Source organism: Vulpes lagopus, chromosome 20 (assembly GCF_018345385.1).
Source record: "Vulpes lagopus strain Blue_001 chromosome 20, ASM1834538v1, whole genome shotgun sequence".
Classification (NCBI taxonomy): Eukaryota; Metazoa; Chordata; class Mammalia; order Carnivora; family Canidae; genus Vulpes; species Vulpes lagopus.
In genome coordinates this window covers 17,099,894-17,118,775 of record NC_054843.1, presented here as the reverse complement: position 1 = coordinate 17,118,775, position 18,882 = coordinate 17,099,894, and the positions used below count along the sequence as shown (strand labels likewise).

The following is an 18,882-nucleotide window of genomic DNA, read 5'->3' as shown; positions in this document are numbered from 1 at the left end:
TAAGATAGAAATAGTAATAATATCTACATCGGAGTTTTAGGGGGTTATTAACAGAATTAACTTATGTAAAACACATAGTTAACTTTCAGGGATGTTGACTATCATTATTACTATCTGTTATTTATGTTTTGTATGTCATAAATAGTCCTCAGCAGACTTCTTTGATCTCAGATTTATATAACATTCCTATATAAATCTTTGTGATTTTTAAAATATTTTGCATAGTTTCCTAGGAGTAGAAATTTGGTGTCCAGTAGTTTGACTATTTTTAAACGTTACTCAATGAATAAAAATATCACACAGGCAAAATTCTAAGAACGGGGAAAAAAGAGTGAGCAAAGCAGACCCAGAGCTAGAAAAGTAGAGGATTTTTGTGAAAAGTGACAAGAAAGGAAAGTGCAGGGTGCTTTTATATAGTGTCATCCAGCCTAAGGGTTCTAGGAGGGTTTCCCTGGAAAAGTCACATTTACTTTGATATCTAAAGCATGATTAGCTCTTAATTGGGGGGCCATTTGGAATCATGGGGAGAAACTAATGGCCTGTGGGAAAGCTTCTATGCAAGCTTGGTTGTCTAATGAAAATACACTTACATTTTTTTCAAGGATTCTTCTGAAACACAATTTAAAGTTTTTAAGCCAATCACATCAACCAGTGTGTGTGTGTGTGTGTGTGTGTGTGTGTGTGTGTGTGTGTCTTGGCTGTGTAATGTCTCTCATTATTTCTATGTTGAGATATCAGATAAATATTTCTCTATATTGGTTGCATCTAAATGTTTTAACTTTTTTATATATATGGAATTTAAGTTGATGAATGCTCTGAAAGAAGAGTGTAAACTTTTTTTTTCTCAAGTGAATTTCTACTTATTTTCCCCCTCACCTATTTCAACCATCCTCCCATCCCTCTCCCCTCTGGTAATCACCAGTGTATTCTCTCTATGAGTGTGGTTGGGTTTTTTGTTCTCCTTTTATCTTTCTTTCTTTGTTTTCTATTTTTTTTAAGGCTACATTTGGAATGATTCTTTTTTGCTCTCAGATTTCTGTTGCTGACTTCATCAGATACTAATGCTGTCTTGTGGTTATGGTTACTGAGGTTTATTTCTGAGCTATCTTTCTTGCCCATGGATATGCTTGTCAGTAATTCCACAAGTACCACGTTTTTCTAACTATAGTTTTATGCTGTAATAATTTTTTTGAAGGATGGTTGACATACAATGTTAAATTAGTTTCAGGTGTATAAAATAGTGATTCTACAAATCTGTAAGTTATGCCATGCTCACAAGGTTATCTATCACCTATCCCTATACAATTCTATTAAAATATATGGAGCATGTTCAAGTCAAGTCTAATAAGTATCTTATATTACACTTTGTTTTTTCAGTTGTGTTTCTCTTTGTTTTCATCAAGTTTATTTCTTCAGATGAACTTTAGAATCATGTTAGTCAATTTCCAAAAATTGATGAATGGCTAGTGATTGGAATATTATTAAATCTCCTCATTATTTTGTTTTCCATTCTTTTCTTTATGTGTTATGTTTTATATACATCCTCTTTCCACAGAGACATTTTTGGAAATTTCTTTTCAGGAAATATTATTCATCTGTATTTGTCTAATTATAAAATTCAAACATAAAATGACTTCCTTTTATAACTCTCATATATGAAATTCTATCCAGCTGTTATGATTTGGTCAAAATAACATGGTTTTAGATGTGAGTTATTATTATTATTATTTATTATTATTATTATTTTAAAGATTTTATTTATTTATTCATGAGAGACACAGAGAGAGAGAGGCAGAGGGAGAAGCAGGGACCCCGATGTGGGACTTGATCCCCGGACTCCAGGATCACGCCCTGGGCTGAAGGCAGGCGCTAAACCACTGAGCCACCCAGGGATCTCCGTGAGTTATTATTATTAACATATTCTACATTATATACCATCTGTTTTAACTATTGTTTTTATATTTTCAGTTAATTTTGAAACCATATTTCAACAATTATTTAGACTTAGCTGTATATTTAAAACTAGCTTCAACACTTAACTAAAAGTTTTTTTGTTTATCTTTAGAATATAATACAGATCCGTGTTGCACAGAACACCCATTACCTCTCCTCCCCCCCCAAAAAAAAAATAAAACAGAAAAAAAAACCCTTGGACTCATCCACAGTGAGATTTTTTGCTATCTATATCCATCTGCAAATATCAAAGTCTTGTACAGAATTTGACCTCTTTTTATCACATATCTGCCTTCCACTGACCCCTTCTCCCTCCCCTTTGTTCATTGTTCTAGTCACAATGGCCTCTTGCTCTTCCCTCCAAGAAGCTGAGCTCATTCTCACCTGTGGTGACCACCTCTCCATGGTGTAATCTCATCTCTTAGAGAATTGTCCTTTCACATCCCTCGGGTTTCCTCCCACATATCTTCTTACTGAGAAAGGTTTCCTGGATTAGTTGACATAAAATTGCACTCTATCTCCTTCCCACCTCAGCAAGTAAATGTTTTATGCCTTCTCTTAAGAGCAGAATATAAAATGATAGTAATCCTAGAGACTAAGAAATAACCATAGCTAACAAAATATGCTAAATTAGAAACAATTGTATAGAAACTCTAGAAACTTACCCTTAAATAAGGGCAATATGATTAATAGGAGGCAGCTGTAAGGAAGGGTTCAGCCTTCTAAGTTATGGAGCCAAGAGCAAACTAAACAAAGACTGCATTAGGAAATTCCAAGACAGATCAAATGGAGACAAGTAGGGTGAGTGTTCATTGTATGTAGTTCTGGATTCCTCTGTGACTTGCCATGTTTATGACTTAGTATATTTTCTGTTCTGTTCCTCTTATGAGAAGGTACAAAACATTTATTAGCTGGGAAGACTTGTTGAGGAACCAAAGTATCGTCCATGTTTTCCTGTTTCCATTTCTACCAATGTCATACAAGCTCATTCATGTCACAGAAGTATGTATATGGCCACACGTCTATAATGAGGTAGCTTTGGCCAGTTTCCTTGGTAAGTCTAGTACCACCCACCCTTACATTAACAATTTTTGTTTTCCTTCCTTTTGGAAAACCAATGAGATTAGCAAATGGTGCTGTTGTCTATTGCTTCTTAGTCACATCGTGAGCTGAAGTGGCCTCTTCCAGAAGACAAATTAAAGGGCAAAGCTGGAAACAATTTTTGCCAGTTTTTAAGGGAAAGCTCTGGTCCAGAAGTTGTGCTTACATGGTGGTTATTGAAATGCTGGAGAAAGAATGCCCATGAAATGCTTTGAAAATTAGGTGTCTGGTTTAGTACTCAACATTATGCCCACTCATCACTGATACCTGCAACATGAGTGAACACAACTTTTCCTCCTTTGAAGCAGATGCCCAGGCAAAGCTCACAGAACTAGATGTGTTTTGACCTAAACTTTCTTTGCTGCCCAAATGGAGTATTTTAACCGCTCAGTTTATTGATAAAAAGAAAATCTTACCAACAGAGGGCTGAAAAAAATAATACGACAATTTAGAAAATTGTTTGGTATTACCTTGGATTGAGAATAAAGAGGATGGTGGAAAGTCTTTTGGCTGCTTTTATCTTTATGCTCTGAATTTCAGCCTCCTGCTTAACACATCCAATCAGTGTAAACCTTATTTTATTTTTATCTTTTTAGTGTAAGCCTTTTAAAAAGACGGAAAAAAAAGCCCTCATTGGTGAATTAGACAAGATCTGCAAATGGCTTATTATTTTGGGCATATTTATCTTATTTTATCAAATAGCTTATATAGTAACTGAGAGTAAGGGAATGTCTTGTGTGCATTCTCAATGTCATTTGCTATGGGGATTTGTACACAGTAATCTAGAAAAGTAAATACTGATGGTAGTTGGTACAAAAAGCATGTTAGTCTAGTTCGCTGAATTGCATGGCCAAATTCTACGTTTAACTGAGTTCTATAGGACCAGGACTAGCTCCGAGGGTAAGGAGGCTTACTTGACTGTCACCTTTCAGTTCAGTGGCCAGTAGGTGGGAAAAAAAAAAAAAAAAAAGAAAGAAACACGGCTTTTCCCCACACCCACTCCACTTTCTGACCCATGCACCTGGCTCCTGAGAATGTTTTATTCGACTGTTCAGGGGAAGAACGCTTTGGGCAATTCTGAAGGCAAATTGGAAATGATCATCTGAATCTCAAATTAACATGTTATATAGAACTACTCGAGAAAACTAAGGAGGGTGAAAAAAAAAAAGGATGAAAATGTAACATTGGGGTTGTCTGTGGTTAACCACATAATCCAAGTCTTCTAGTAAATAAGCTATTTCCTGAGACAAATGTAGTTACTTTGGAAGCGGTCTCAACTTTTAAAATCATTGATGTACCATTTAGTATTTAAATTACAGTGATTTACGCAAGGCCACCCAGAGCGGCCTGGAACCAGGGTTTCTCCAAAACACCTCATGGGTTCCTGAAGAGCAAGTGGAATGTCTGGACGGCTTGGCTCACCATGCCAAGGTCTATCCCAAATGTAATTTATAAGGAATCATTTTCTACTCAGTAGCTTAACCGCTTTCACAGATCTCACTCACATGACATAATTGAAGAGACACAAATTCAAAATGTATCCAGAATCGCACCTTTTCTCACTTATGTTATATATCCGAGGTTGGCAAACTGCCCACAGAACAGATTTGGCCCGGTTTTTGTAAATAAAGTTTTATTAGAACACCACCATGCCCATTCATTTATGTATTGTCTGTGGCTATTTTCATGCTACCACAGCACAGGTAAGTCATTGTGACAGAGATGATCTGGCCCACAAAACTGAAAATATTTAGTATCTGGCTCTTCACAGAACACATTTGCCAACCAGTGGCGTACGTTATTGCATTAATAACAAAATCTACCTATCACCGAAGATATAATAGACTTCTTTTTTTAGGGTAGCAATCACATACACTAAGGATACATAAAATACATTTCATTAGAATGAAATCTTATTCCTACAAAATTTAAGAAAATTACTCAGCCTTCAAATTCAATATTTGTGTCTGATATCCTTCCCAGGCATTAACTCCCATTTAAAAAAAGAGACACACAAATTCAAAAAGTGTTCTTTTATTATTTCTAGTAACATATATTGTATAAATACTCTATCTTTATATGCCCTTTTACAAAAGCGATATAACTTAAAAGTTTTATCATTAGAAAGAAATGTATAAAAATAAATATGTTATTATAGGGATTTATTACAAACTATAGTCCTTCTTGGAAGGAATACACAAACAAATACTTATAAAGTACGTAGAATTTATAGTAACATATTTTACTATATACATACGGAAAAAAAAAAGTCATATTCTCTTTCATAGTAGAAGAGCTGAACAGACATTCACCAGGATATGACTGTTGGACCAGCTGCTGGGGATGGACCTGCTACCCCTCAGTAGCCTCCCCACTGTGAGACGAGTGATCTTCGTGTCCCCGAACACTGGGGATCCCATCCTATACACTCCATTCTTAGATTGGCATTACATCCTTTTTGTGTGATCACCCGGTCTTTCTTGAGACACGAACTGCTGTTTCACATCCATATTCCTAAAGGAGGCTTACATCAGGAGGAGAGAAAGTAGGGGGTACTGAGCCCCATCCTGCCTCCTTTGGCTTTCACGAGCATATGATTTATTGCTGCTTTTTTACCCTTTGTAGACTTACTGCATTTTTTACAAACAGGTGCAACCGTCTCTTTGTCAAATGAAATCATGAATAAAGGACACAACCATGGCGCAAGAAAGCAAAGAGGAGTTCACTGGAGTCATGTGATGTCGTTACGCATTTCTCTCGAGGTGGAAAGTCCTGAATTCTTACCTCTGTGTGGACAAGATGATGGAAACTTCTCTGAAATTGTAGCAGCCGTAATCTGTGCTGGGTCAAGATGCTATTTGTACCCCTTTCTCCCTCCATTGTTACTGAGGTAAAGTAAGCCCTGTCTGAAACTAAAAACAAAACAAAACAAAACAAAAAAAACCCTCTTTCTTCTGCTTTTCATTCCCCAACACGCCTGATACAAAGTAATGAATTGGTACCACAAAAAACAGGGATTGCGTGCTCCTTAAACTCATTGTGACAATGGTTTCTATTTTCTTTTTAAACTCATCATAGATGTAACGCAAAGAATAATAATAATAATAATGCCCTGGGGCTTTATCATGCTATATCATTGCTCAGAGATTAATAACCCTCATTAACTACCCTATCCGATTCGTAACTGGCAGGATATTCTGACGACCTAACTTCTTTTCTACCTACCTCTACGCTCCCAGCTTCCTGACACACTCCCTGTTGACCACCGGCAAGGTGCACTGGACCCCTCCAGCCTTCATGATTGCAATGCATCAGCCCTTCCACACTCGTCCTTCCCTCCACACTGACGCTGCTTAACTGCATCCTGCCATCGTACAAAAATCTATGTAATGCTTAGGTTTCTTCAAAGGATCACAGCTCTCGTGAGACAACACCCCCCCGTCGTGGGACAGACACTGCAAGGTTCTCTTTTTGTAACCCTTCCCGCAGGTCTTGGAACAGGGTGACCAGTCCCCCAGCTGCCAGCGGGGGCAAGGCAGGTCGGCGCAGGGTCTGGTGCTGGCCGGCTTCACCTCCTTCGCACACTCGGAGGCCGGCTGCCCGTTGAGGTCTCGGCACTCCACCAGCCTCCTCTGCAAGCCCAGGCCGCAGGACTTGGAGCACTCGCCCCACTCTTCGATGACCCACTCGGAGAACGTGGGGATGGCGTTGAAAGATTCCTTCTTCTTCTTCACGAAATAGGTGTATTTAATCTTGGGGCGCAGGGCGTTGCCCACCGTGAGGACCTGGATGGTTATGGGCTCCTTGAGAGGGCTGAAGCTGCGGATTCTCTCCAACGCCGCGGAGGAGCCGCTGTACCTCAGGACAGTACCTTTGTAGGTAATGTCTTGCTCCAAAGTGGACAGAGTGAAGTCTCCGTTCAGGATGTATGTGCCATCAGCAGCTTTGATGGCAAGGTAGCTTCCGTTATTTCTGGATCCCCTGTGATTCCGTTGTTTCACCTCGATGTTTGTGGCTCCAGCTGGAATTGTGACGATATCGTGATATCCAGGTCTGCAGGCAAGAAAAACAGATGTAAGAATCTCTCAGTTGGGGATCCCTGGGTGGCTCAGTGGTTTAGCGCCTGCCTTCGGCCCAGGACGTGATCCTGGAGACCCGGGATCAAGTCCCACATCGGGGTCCCTGCATGGAGCCTGCTTCTCCCTCTGCCTCTATCTCATTCTCTCCCTCTCTCTCTCTCTCTCTCTCTCTCTCTCTCTCTTTCTGTGTGTGTGTCTCATGAATAAATAAATAAAATCTTTAAAAAAAAAAAAAGAGAAGAATCTCTCAGTCCCTGGCTCATTCTCTCACGTAGCTTGAAACCGTGCTCCTCATTCAGCAGGTCATTTTTACCAGACCCATACAGTTACACGTGTGGTTAGTAAGATCTTTGGCAGTCTGACATTTTTTTAAGACTCACTTTGCACTAGTAACCGATCCTGATGTTTTCTTGCACGTAGATCCATTTCCTCCACAGATACCACACTTATCAAACTTCTTTTTGGAGTCTATGATTCGATCGCAACCAGCTTTTACGCACTGTCCTTGCACACAGACAGAGGTGGAATCCGGGCTACACGGGGTACCATCAACCACCTGAGAAAGGAAGAACATGTGTCTGGTGTCACACGCCAACATGGGAAAGAAGTGATGCTCTGACAGTTAGGAAAGTTTTCCTCGTTAACGTAACATCTCTGCTTTCTGCGCATGCCATGTACTACCCTTCTGAGTGGCGTGTTCCCTACAGTAGGGACATCTGAAAAAACTATAATTTTTTTTGATTATTTATTGACCTATCTCACTTCTAGGGGAAGTCAATGGGAGCAGAGCTTGTCAACTTGTTTACTGTGGTATGCTCAGTGCCGAGAATAATACCCAGCAATCATAGACACTGAGAAAGTAAGTAAATAAGCTATATGTTGAATCTGCACCTGGGAAGTATCTTCATAGCCAACAGTGATAATAAGGGTACACGATAATCTCAACCAAAATTCAGTCTCTCTTTCTCTTTTTTTTAAACTCAGAACCAGATCTATCCCCTCAGCAAAACAGCAAATTAATGCTTCTACTAGTTCAACACACGTTCTCAAACACAAGAGTGATCAACGCTCAGACTTCATTTTAATAAGTCTATTTGCACATGCCACTGGTCATTACCAGTAAGTACTGCAGATCGTGCCTAAGCTATTTTCCAAAACCACTGGCTGGCTGCCACACAAATTTATGTAGCCGTAAAGGGCTTTTCTTTGTATATCAGATACAAAGCAATTCTTTTTAAGAACAAGCAATGATAAGAATCCTGAGTGTTGGATTCAAGCTTTATTCACACTGAAAACACCACCACACTCAAAGGGGGCAGTTGCCAGTGTATCTATAAGACAAGGAGATCTGACTTGAAATGGAACACGGTAATATATTAATCAGCGAAGCTGTATCACAGGTTGTGTGCAAAAGTCACAATTCAAGCCCTCTGTTTCTTAGGCAAAAGTATGAAAGAAAGTACCTTGGGCTGCAAAACGAAGAAAAAGCCAATGCCTTTGGCTTGACAGATAAGCTTGCACCTGTCCTTGGGTGACACTCCAGCATACTTGGGAGTCCACTCCACTGCGGGCCCGCTCCCAAAGGAAACTTTAGAAAACTCATTGTGCGCCTCACACTGCTCCTCTCTAAAGGTTTTCCCTGGAAAGAAAAGGATATAATGACATCATCAGTTTTCAACCCTTACCTGCTGGCTTGTGGCCACAAGGTTTCCGCCCTATTTCTACTCACCATTGTTATCTGGACAGTCCTCAATGTTACATGACCTGTAGCGCACGCGCTTGCCTTCACAGTATTTCCCTCCGTTTTTGGGGACTGGGTTGTCACATTCTCTCATTGTGTACTGAACTCCACCACCACAGGTTCTTGAGCAGTCTCCCCAGGGTCCCCATGGCCCCCAGCTTCCATGCACAGGAGTCTAAAGGGGGAGACAAGAGATCAGCATTAGAACTCCCTGCAGAGGTCTTTTTGGGAAACAAATGAGAAAAATAAGAGATCGAGAATCATTTGCAAAAATAATCTCTCTTGTGTCCCCCATCAAAGCCCCAGACGGGGTGTTTACTGTGGCATCAGATGCCTTAGCATCACTTTGTTCCTCCCAATTCTGAATTTTAAAGGAGTATGCACATGTGACGATAGCAAGACTCACATGAAAGTGCATCTTGTCTGTCTTGTTCACACACTTGCCGTTGATACACCATCTTCCTTCTCCACAGCTGGTGCCGTCTGCCCAAGGGAAGTGTTTGGTTTGGCACACCAGCAATCCGCCAGAAGTACCCGTGCACCAGAGGGTCGTGCAGGTGCTGGCTGCATCCAGACAGTGTTTGGACTCCTCCCCAAATGTAAATTGGCACTGCCGGTTGGCATCATACAGGGTTCCGGGGAGATCTGTGGGGAGCTGGATAGGGCTCTGGGGCTTGTCCATCAAACATTCCCCTGCGAAGGAAATGGCAACTAGTATTAAAAAACAGTGAATGAAAACACTCAAAACGTAGATCAGCTTCAGAAGATATTTATCATAAGACATAATATAATAGCAGAGGGATCTGAAAACTAGAGTTTCTGGGGCAAATGCTAGAGAGATTTACAGGACTTGTAAGATACTGTCCTCAAGGGGGTATTTCTGCATTAACAATGATGGGAAATTATTGTTTCGCTAAAAAACTCCAATTAATGTACATTATAGGAGCTACTCAGCCAGGAAAATGATCTGTTCTTAGGAATTAAGATCTAAAAATGTATGCTCTTGACAACGAAAGTAATTTGGAAGGAGGAGAAATAAAAGGAACAAAAAAGAGAAAGTTGGTTTAACTGGAACTTTACGTGTGGAAGGCCGGATAACATCTAGGAAGAGTAGCTCAAGCATCTCACCGTGACCATTATCCAGAAATGAAGTAATCATGTAGGCGCTGCAGGGAGACCAAGGCTGGCTGTGGTTCAAGTTGGAAAGCATTGATGCCATCATGTGGGAATTCTGGTCGACACCATTAATGCTGGTACACTGCTTTGCATCATCATGTGGCATGTTAAACACGTGGCCTGAGAAGCAATCCAAAACCCACATCAAAACATAGGTCATTTGCAGCACTTTCCCTCTGTTCCCCAACTGGGATTTATTTGTTTCAAAGGGACAGTTCTAGAAGAAGAAATGTATTTGAGGAACGATCTAGTTTGGACACAATGTGCCTATTTTTTTTAATAAGATGCAAACCAATATGTAAATTTCCAAATGTCCACAGCTGCTACGATGTTATTTTGAATTCTTAGAAAGCTGGCACATTTAGAATAGTGGAAAAAATATTTCCTGCAGTTTCTAGAAAGCTCTGGAACCTAAAATAGCAACATAACCTCAACTCTCCCCCCTGAAATTAACATACAGTTTGTCGGTTTGAAGTCACGAAGCGGACTTAAGGTCTCCTCTGAAATGGACTCACCTAGTTCGTGAGCTGTAGTGAAGGCAGCTTGCAAGCCATCGTCCTCTATGACTGAGCAGCTTCGGCTGGGGTCACATATAGTTCCAACGTCAGCCATCCCAAGAGTGTCACATGTCTGGGCCCCACACAGGTCCTAAAAGGAACAAAGGTGGGTCCTTTACTCATAGGAGCCGAGAGCACGGAACCTTGGGACCTAACTTTTCGGCCACAATGTATTGCCACATTTGTTCTGGGGCATTTGCATTCGCTGTTGCTTGGCTGTCCCTTTGGGACTACTTTGGGTGACTTTAAGATGTCTCTAATGCTATTCAAATAGGGCTGTGAGACTGGAGATATTAAAATCAAGGAAGACATAAGCCAAAGGGACCACGCTTGTCCAATTAAAAAAGAAAAATGTAAGCGCAAGAGCACTGGTGAAATGCCTTATACCCGTTTGCTTGTGCCAAAGGTGACTCCCAAGAGGAGAGACAGTCCTATTGGCAAGGGCTCCCTCTCACCTGTCTGGTGAAGAGAATCGCCGTGTCATAGTGCTCTCCGTCCCGGTCACTGGGCGGGTTGTGTTGTTTCTGCCAGTTGCAGAAGTTCCGCAGAGTGAGGGCAGCGTTGGAAGTGACTTCTGGCCCCTTCTGTTCCTCATAGATGACCAGGATCTTCACTACCACCAGGCTCACCGAATTCCGAATGCTGGGGTGTTTGTAGAGCCTGGCGGCCACCGAGAACAAGGTGAGGAGGTAATGCTTCAGACCGCTCCCGTGGAACTCTGCCATTGACTGGTCGGCCACAAGCATAGTTTCCACATAGCGGTGGCTGGACACAAATCGCTTCTTTCTTACGCTTGCAGTTCCTGTAAAGACACAGAAGAGATCATTTGCTCAGGGGCCTTCTTGCCAGGAATAGTTACCTTCCCAGAGTATATAAGGAAAGCCTAACCAGTCAAAGCAAATAAGCCAAAAATACACGTGGAACAATAGTCACAAAAATATTTGCATCTCATCTCACTGAAAATGTGACTCTTAAAAGTCTTCTCCTTTATTATTTCTCTCTCCTTTATTGTAAATAAAAAAGGACACGTGGGCCACTGAGGGTTCAGGGATTTCTGCGGTGGTGGTTGTTGCATATGTGGGTTTTTTTTTTTTTTTTTTTTGAACAGGATTTCTTTTGTCCTCTTAGAAATCCTAGAGCCTGAACAAGGCAGGACGCACATCAGCCTACCCAGCCGTAGTAAAAATCTGGAGCCAGGGCAGCAGGCAGAGCAGAGCCCCTGAGTCACTCTTTCACAGGCCAGGACTAAAATCCTTGAATGAGATCATCCGACTCCACGTGGAAGGCCCAGGGCAGGGCTGGGACCTCTGCCAAGGGGCCGGGCTTGAAGGAATCTCAGCCTGCTCTGCTCTCATTCCAGGGGTCCCTCGGGGTGCTCTGCTCTTGCCAAATCCGGGCACAAGGACCACACACTCTGCCCGGCAGGCTATTGCCCTGCTCCCACCGCCCCAGGGAAGTAAGTTCCCGCCTCCAGCCGCGGAGACCACGTTTGCTTACTCAGAAAAGGGCCCTTTGACTCTGGACTGAAAAACCACCCCCCTGGGGAAGTCCTACACGGGGACGCTGATCATGTAACTGCTTCAAGGAGCAGATGTACCGGGGGGGGGGGGGGGGAGGAAAAGTTGAAAACGAGACACGCGAGAGAGTCAAAGGAGAAAAAAAAGAGCACCAAAGTGATAGGAGTGAGGGGCTGAGGACAGCGAGCCCCGCGCACCCCTGCAAGAGCCGGGCAGGCGCAGCAGGACCCCGGGCCGGGACTAGCGCGCAGCAGGCAGGGCCCGAGAGCCCGGGTTGGCCGCGAGAGGGAGCGCAGGCTGGGAGGCGCGGAGGGGCGGGGCCAGCCGGGCAGGGACCTCCCAAGCAGGTTCGGCGCTGGGGCCCCGGGGTCGGCATCCTCCGGGGCCGAGGGGGGGGGGCGCGGGGAAGGGGGGGTCCCCGTCGCTCCCCCGCCCTCCCCGGGGCGCAGGGTGCGCGCACGGGCAGCAGTTGCAAACCGCAGCGCGGCAAAGTTGCAAGCCCGACCTCAGAGCACTTGCACGGTCGTTAGAAAGGAAGCAAGGGACGGAAAGAAGTCGCGCACGCTCACGCCGGGGCCGGGCGCGAGGGGCTGGGTCCCCAGCGTCCCCCTTCCCTGCCCGACGCTGCGCCTGGGTCAGCACGGAGCCTCGCTGGCCCGCCTGTCCCCCCCTCCCTCCCTCCCCTCCCCATCATTCATTATTCGGCCGGACGGGGTCGGTTCAGCCCGGGCCTCCGCCCAGCCCGCAGACACGCGCTGGAGCCCGCGAGCCCGGGGTCCCCCGTGCACACGCGCCGCGCAGAGAACGCGGGTGGGGGTGGGGGTGGGTGGCGAGACCCGGGCAGCGACGCCCGCGGGTCCGTACCTGTGGGCTGGCGCGCCCGCTGCGGCGCGGGGTCCCGCGGCGGCCCCTGCTCCCCGGCGTCCTCGCCCGCCGCCCCCGCGCCCCCGGCGGGCTGAGCGTCCTCGTCCGTGACCCCGCACTTGGCGCCGCCGCCGCCGCGCCGCCTGCGCCGCAGGAGATGGAAGTGGGGCGGCCCCTCCCCGGCGGCGGCGGGCGCGGGCGCGGGCGCGGGCGCGGGCGCGGGCTGGATGAAGTACTCCTCGCCCTGCAGGTAGAAGGCGCCGCGCACGCCCTCGCACAGGCTGAGCGCGGCGGCGGAGGCCGGGTCGCCGTTCACGGTGCCGGAGAAGAAGCAGCGCCCCAGGTCGCCGGCTGGCTCGGGGCGCAGCGCGTCGGGCCCGGGCCTGCGCCCCAGCGTCTGCAGCGTGAAGCCGGGCGCCAGGAAGCCGCGGTCGGGCTGCAGCTCCAGGTGCAGCTGGCGGCCGAAGGCGTCCAGGCGGAGGTGCGCGGTCGGCCGCCCGGGCGCGCGCTCCACGGCGGGCAGCACCAGCTCCTCGTCCTCCTCGGCGGGGCGCCCGCGCGCCCCCGGCAGGAGCAGCAGCGCCGCAGCCGCCGCGAGCAGGAGCGGCGCGGGCGCAGCCTGGGAGCCCCGAGGCCGCCGCGCGCCCGCCGCCGCCGCCGCCGCCGCCGCGCGCCCCATGTCGCCGCCTCCCGTGCGCCTTCGAGGCACCGCGCGCCGCCGTGCACGGAGCGAGGGGGCTATTGTCCGGGTCGGGAGCGTGGAGGAGCCCCGCCGGCCGCGCCCCGGGTTGCTACAGTTACTGGGGTCTGTGAAAGCGCGCGCAGAGCCGGCCGCGGCCGGGCCTCCCGCGGGCACCGGGACAGGCGCCGCGCTCCTGCGGGCGCGCGGGGAAGTTTTCCTTGGAGCGCAGGGCTGGAGGCAGCGCGGGGCGCGGGGCCGGCGGGGAGGCTGCCGCGCGGGGCAGGAGGGGGCAACGGGCAACGCGAGGATCGGCGCCTGGAGCCCCTCGTCGGTCTCCGCTTTGGCCACGGGGCTGCTGGCTTTGCGCAAGACCCGGTCCTCTCGGCCCTAGCGTGCGCCCTGGCTCTGCAGCGGCCCCTGGCGCGGAGCCGCTCTCCAGCGAGTGCAAGAAGCGGGCAGCCCGGGCCGCCCTTTTATAGTCTCCAGCGAGCCCCACCCCCCGCCCCCCTCCCCCCCACCCCCCTTCTTCCTCCCTCCGGGCCGCCTTTCCACCCAGACACCGCCCCCTAAACTCCGCGGTGCTGAACCGCGCTCAGCGCCGCGGGCCCGGGCGGGGGAGGGGAGGGGACGGCCTACGCGCTGGCGGGGCGCCCCGGGCTTGTCCATCTGGGGGCGGCAGACGCAGGAGGGGCGCTGCGGCCGGCACTTGGAGTGTCTGGGGCTGCTGCGGGGAGAAGCTACTCCCTTGGCGCGCCCTCCCCTCCGCGGGCTTCCCGGACCACCCTCCCTTCTCGCCGCCCCCGTGCGGGAGCGCAGTTCGCGCGCTGGGCTGCAGTTCCCAGGGGGACGTGGAGGGGGGTGGGGGTGGGGGTGGGGGGTGGGGGAGGGTGATGGAGAGCCGAGTCCCCTCTCCAAGATTTCCCTGCCCGGGGGCTGTCGCCGTGCCTCCTCCCCTTGTCACCCCTGTCCTGCAGCCCCTGACTCCCCAGTTTGTGAGATAAGCCAGGACTGCCCTTTCTAGAAAAATACCCCACCCCACCTCTCCATCTCCCCAGCCTGCCACGGCCGGTTAGTGCAGCTTGCCCTCCCGTCGTCCCTGTATTTCTCAGGGAGAGTTTGGGTCAGTGCCTCCCTAGAAAGCATGTCTGGGTCTGGGGGGGGGGGGGGGGGACACTGCCCAGGCTCTAGGTTTTAAAATGCGTTCACATTGACCTTTCCCTCGACCCCTCCCATCCCCCTGACTTAGAGACTTGTCTTTGGGGACCAGGCTCATACTTCCGGAATAGGTGATCTGGAACGCGTTCAATTCCTTAGAGCCTACGGGGGGGGGGGGGGGGGCACTTGCACTTTCTCTTCTTCATTCCAGAAATAATCAACTCCCGCCCGGTCCGCCTACTTCTCCCTAATAGCTGCCGCAGAACGTAGGCCAGGCTGGCAGGAACGTCAAGGAACCCCACTTTTCCACCCAGGAACTAGCGGGATCGCAGAGGCTAGAAAGTGTGCAGTGGGGGAAATTGGGAGGTTGGCTCCCTTCCTTGACCCCTCCCTCCTCTTCCCACCAGGAAGGGAAAAATCTGCATCTGTGTTATGAAATCGTGCAGAGCTGAGCCTCTCCACCTCCTTAGGTCCCTAAGTAAAAGCTGAGCAGCTCTTCCATCGAAGAAGAGGGAGGGAGGGAGGGGCTCAATGACACAGAGGAAGGAAATGTTGCATAAGGCTTCCACAGGCGGAAAAGCGGGGGACAATGGTGAGAACGCGCCGCCTGGATCTCGGGGCAGACCTGTGCCCCTCTCGCACGGGCTCCCACATCCTTGCCTGGGGTCCTGTCTCGCCGCCCCAGCACCTCAATTTTCACCAAGTTTTGTGTCCGCCTTTTGGTCACTCTCCACCCAGACCTTCCCAACTTCATTCTGCCCCAGCCAGAGGCGCCCCTCCAGTCCTCCCGCCCGCCCCCCTTTCCAACTTTTGCTTTCAGAATACTTTGCAACTTCCTCTCCTCTCGGAGTTCTAGCTTGCCTGCTGGGGACAAACAAACAGATAAACAGAAAACACAACACAACACGACGAAAAGCAAACACAAAAGCCTGGCTCGCCACCCTTTAGGGAAGATCCAAGGAGAAAGAATTGCACAGAGCAGCAGCACAGGCGCTTTACTCTTGCTAGGGCAGGGACTCCTGGCCCCACCGGCTGAGGAATGCGGGCACACTTGAATGCAAGTTTCCTTGCTAAGGTCAGCGTCAGAGTTAAACGCTGAATGGTCACCCCGAGAATTAAGTCCGTCTTAATAGCAGCTTAAAGTATGTCAATGACCAGTTTGTCTCATTACGCCACTTTCACACCATCTAACATTTGGACACTGCTTCTGCCTGCCGCCTTGCCCCCAGCCTCCCTTCCCAGCCCACTAGCTCCATTTCATTTCTCCTTCAAATTTCGTTTTACACTCAGGAGCGGCCTCATTCATTTCTAGGGTGTCTAGCCTAAGTTTCCGTTCATCTTGAAACTGAGTGATTCAGATTCCCTCCACTCTGCTACCAAGTGTCATTTCCCATTCAAACATCCCTGTTCCTCCCCCCTTTTGGTTTCTAGACTTTCTTCTTCCTCCTCTTCTCCTTCTCCTTCTTTTTCCTCCTCCTCCTTCCACCCCTCCTCTTCCTCCTCCTCTTAATTTCTACATTTCTGTCCTCTGTTACAGTAGATTTTAAATGTGCTACCTTTTAGTGATTTCAGTTTATTTGTTCTTTCATTCTACCTAGAAGAAAGGTGAGATACTTGGGAGAGCATTTGAGGGAAAAGTCATTTTACACTTATAAGATGTTGACTGTGGGATCACGAAAACATGATTCCATCAGCAAAACCATCAGTAAGTTTTCAAACCCCTTGCTTAGAGGAGGGTTCCAGAAACAATAGATGGTGACCAGAAGGCGGTGATCAGGCTGGTTTGGAGATGAAGATTTCAGATACTTGAGGTGGCCCAGGGGCAGAAAGCCTTACCAGATCAAGAAGGTTCAATGTGATTCCCTTGAACTGGGACAGGATGGAAAATGCAGAAAACCAGCAGAAAATGTGTAGTGTTAAAGAAAAAAAAAAATCATGTAATGCATTCCCAACTTTGAACTCCCCGACATAATATTTAGCTTTTAAAGTATATTGGAACAAGTTGGGCCTTTGGTCTCTTTCTGCCTTCGGTGGGGTTCTTATTGGAAGTTTGTTTAATTCAAGGCATACATTTCTAATCTTGAATGGTTTACTTCAAATCCATTATAATTTTTGCAGATTTCATGTTGTATATACAAATAGAGCTGAAAAAACAGAGAGCTAACGGCAAAAGAATGGCCAGGAACATGGCTTTTTTATTCACTGGGTTTCTCTCCAGATTTCTGTTCTTTTGCATAATGACTCCAATCTGTTGTGCACCTGTAGTTCTGGGAAATGATTCTTTTTTAATCGCTTCAACAGAGGCATGGATGTAGAAGTTGCCAATTACTAAGCTTGAAAAACTCCATCCATGCTCAGAAGAACATTTAATCTACTTATTTTTGTTTTGTTTTTAAAGACCGGCACTCTGTTCAGGCGTTTGTGGGTGTGTAAATATGTATGTATAAGTGTATTTATAAACAAAATTGTGAATTGACAGAAATACTTTAGCATAGAAACAAGAGCAAAGGAATCAAGTTTGTACATGGCCCTAGTAAAAGCGACATGTGACGTGCGATCCTTGTAAGTTTTGTACTCTCACTCATAAAATACTTGCTTCTTGATTTGGACATGCACCTGAAGCTCGCATGCTGAATTCGCCCCTACCATATTTCTGGTTTTCTTTTTATGGAATACATACGTGCTTTTAGAAACATAAACCATGTTGTGTCCTAATTTAGAGACGTTGACCAGTTTTTATTACTTGTAGAGATGACCTAATAAAAGTTAAAATATTTGACCTAAAAATATTTTTACAATTAACAGTTTGACCTTTTAAAAGCATTCGTGTCCTCTATTAACGGAGAAAAGAAAAAGTTTCAATGTATTCTAAAGTACAAGAAGTAAACACGTATTCACTTGTATTTATGCTTTACAGGTTTGTATGTGTTTCATTTATTCATATACTACAGACGTAAGACTCTATTCCATGATTCTCAAGAAGTCTATACCAAATTAAGTATGCAAGTAGCCATGGAATGACGGCATCTGGTAAAATACATGAGCTGTGAGCATTGTTTTAGTGTAAACAGTGTCTACAGAAACAATTACTGTACAGATTTCATAAACATGCAGTGTTATTCATATTTTCAAACCAGAGGATTTACCAACTAGAAGAGGAAAGCTGTTTAGCATTAGTGCTTTTGGGGGAAACATATGGTCTAATGTAATACTGGACAAATGGATATTTTATTTGATCATAAATGAGAGAATAGATAGAAAACATCTATTTTAGGCCAGTTACATACCCAGAAATACAAATAATGAAAACAGAAAAAGTGCTGTAAATTGCATTTGGATTTAAAATAGCTATGGTCTCAAAGTCGTGCATTTGCAAGAACTGAGAAGAGTGGGATCTGTGTAATCCACTCCCCTTGTTTGGCAGATGTGGAATTGAGCCTCAGAAAGGTTAAATGACTTGCCATAAGATGTAGCCAAATTGGGGACTTAGAAATAACTCTGGCTCATAATTTTTCATCAAATGCCTTTTGGAATTTTAACCAACTAATTTGCTTTGGTAGGTAATTGTGTTGTCAGATCCGTTACTGCTCTTGTTTCCAATGATTAAATTTTATTTAAATTCTAAGTAGGCATTTTCTGGGAATAAAAAAATTTCCACCTTAAAAGCTTCACTTCTCTTTTGGTCCACGGGGTGGCGACGTCCTACAACAAATGATGCTCAGCTGTTTTTTTTTTTTTTTTCTCTCCAATAGTTGAAGGCTGGAACTTGAGCGTTTTTATTATCTTTGCAATCTTATTTGATACATTTTCACACCATTTTCTCTTACCTTTCAGTGCTGTGGAAAATATACATTTAAGTATTGTAACTCTAAATGTATTTACATCTTTAAAACAATAATAAAATGCTTTAGCCACTACTTCTTAATCATTTAGCTCCATTAGCTTAAATAAAAAATCAATTAAGCTTAAAAAAAAGGAAACTACCTCTGATAAGGTGATACTGTGGATCACATTCATTCATCACAGTTGAGGGCTTTTTGCAATTCAAATGAAAAGA

General features: G+C 46.3%; 1 protein-coding gene across 1 annotated transcript; it reads right to left on the bottom strand.

The window, feature by feature from the left end:
• Positions 1-5,076: 5,076 nt before the first annotated feature.
• On the bottom strand, positions 5,077-13,837 carry ADAMTS1 (ADAM metallopeptidase with thrombospondin type 1 motif 1). Its single transcript, XM_041735183.1, has 9 exons — positions 12,989-13,837; positions 11,063-11,409; positions 10,566-10,698; positions 10,003-10,170; positions 9,281-9,567; positions 8,863-9,049; positions 8,597-8,772; positions 7,514-7,689; positions 5,077-7,107 (listed from the first exon to the last, which is right to left on the bottom strand). Exons 1-9 carry the CDS (start codon positions 13,665-13,667, stop codon positions 6,408-6,410), a joined length of 2,853 nt encoding a protein of 950 aa, XP_041591117.1. The 5' UTR covers positions 13,668-13,837; the 3' UTR covers positions 5,077-6,407.
• Between the last annotated feature and the right edge of the window lie 5,045 nt (positions 13,838-18,882).

Coding starts and splice junctions, on each gene's coding strand:
- ADAMTS1 (XM_041735183.1), bottom strand. CDS start 13,667: ATGGGGCGCGCGGCGGCGGCGGCGGCGGCGGCGGGCGCGCGGCGGCCT. Junction 10,171..10,565: donor CACTACAGCTCACGAACTAG/GTGAGTCCATTT, acceptor ATTGCTTCTCAG/GCCACGTGTTTAACATGCCA. Junction 8,773..8,862: donor GGACTGTCCAGATAACAATG/GTGAGTAGAAAT, acceptor TTTTCTTTCCAG/GGAAAACCTTTAGAGAGGAG.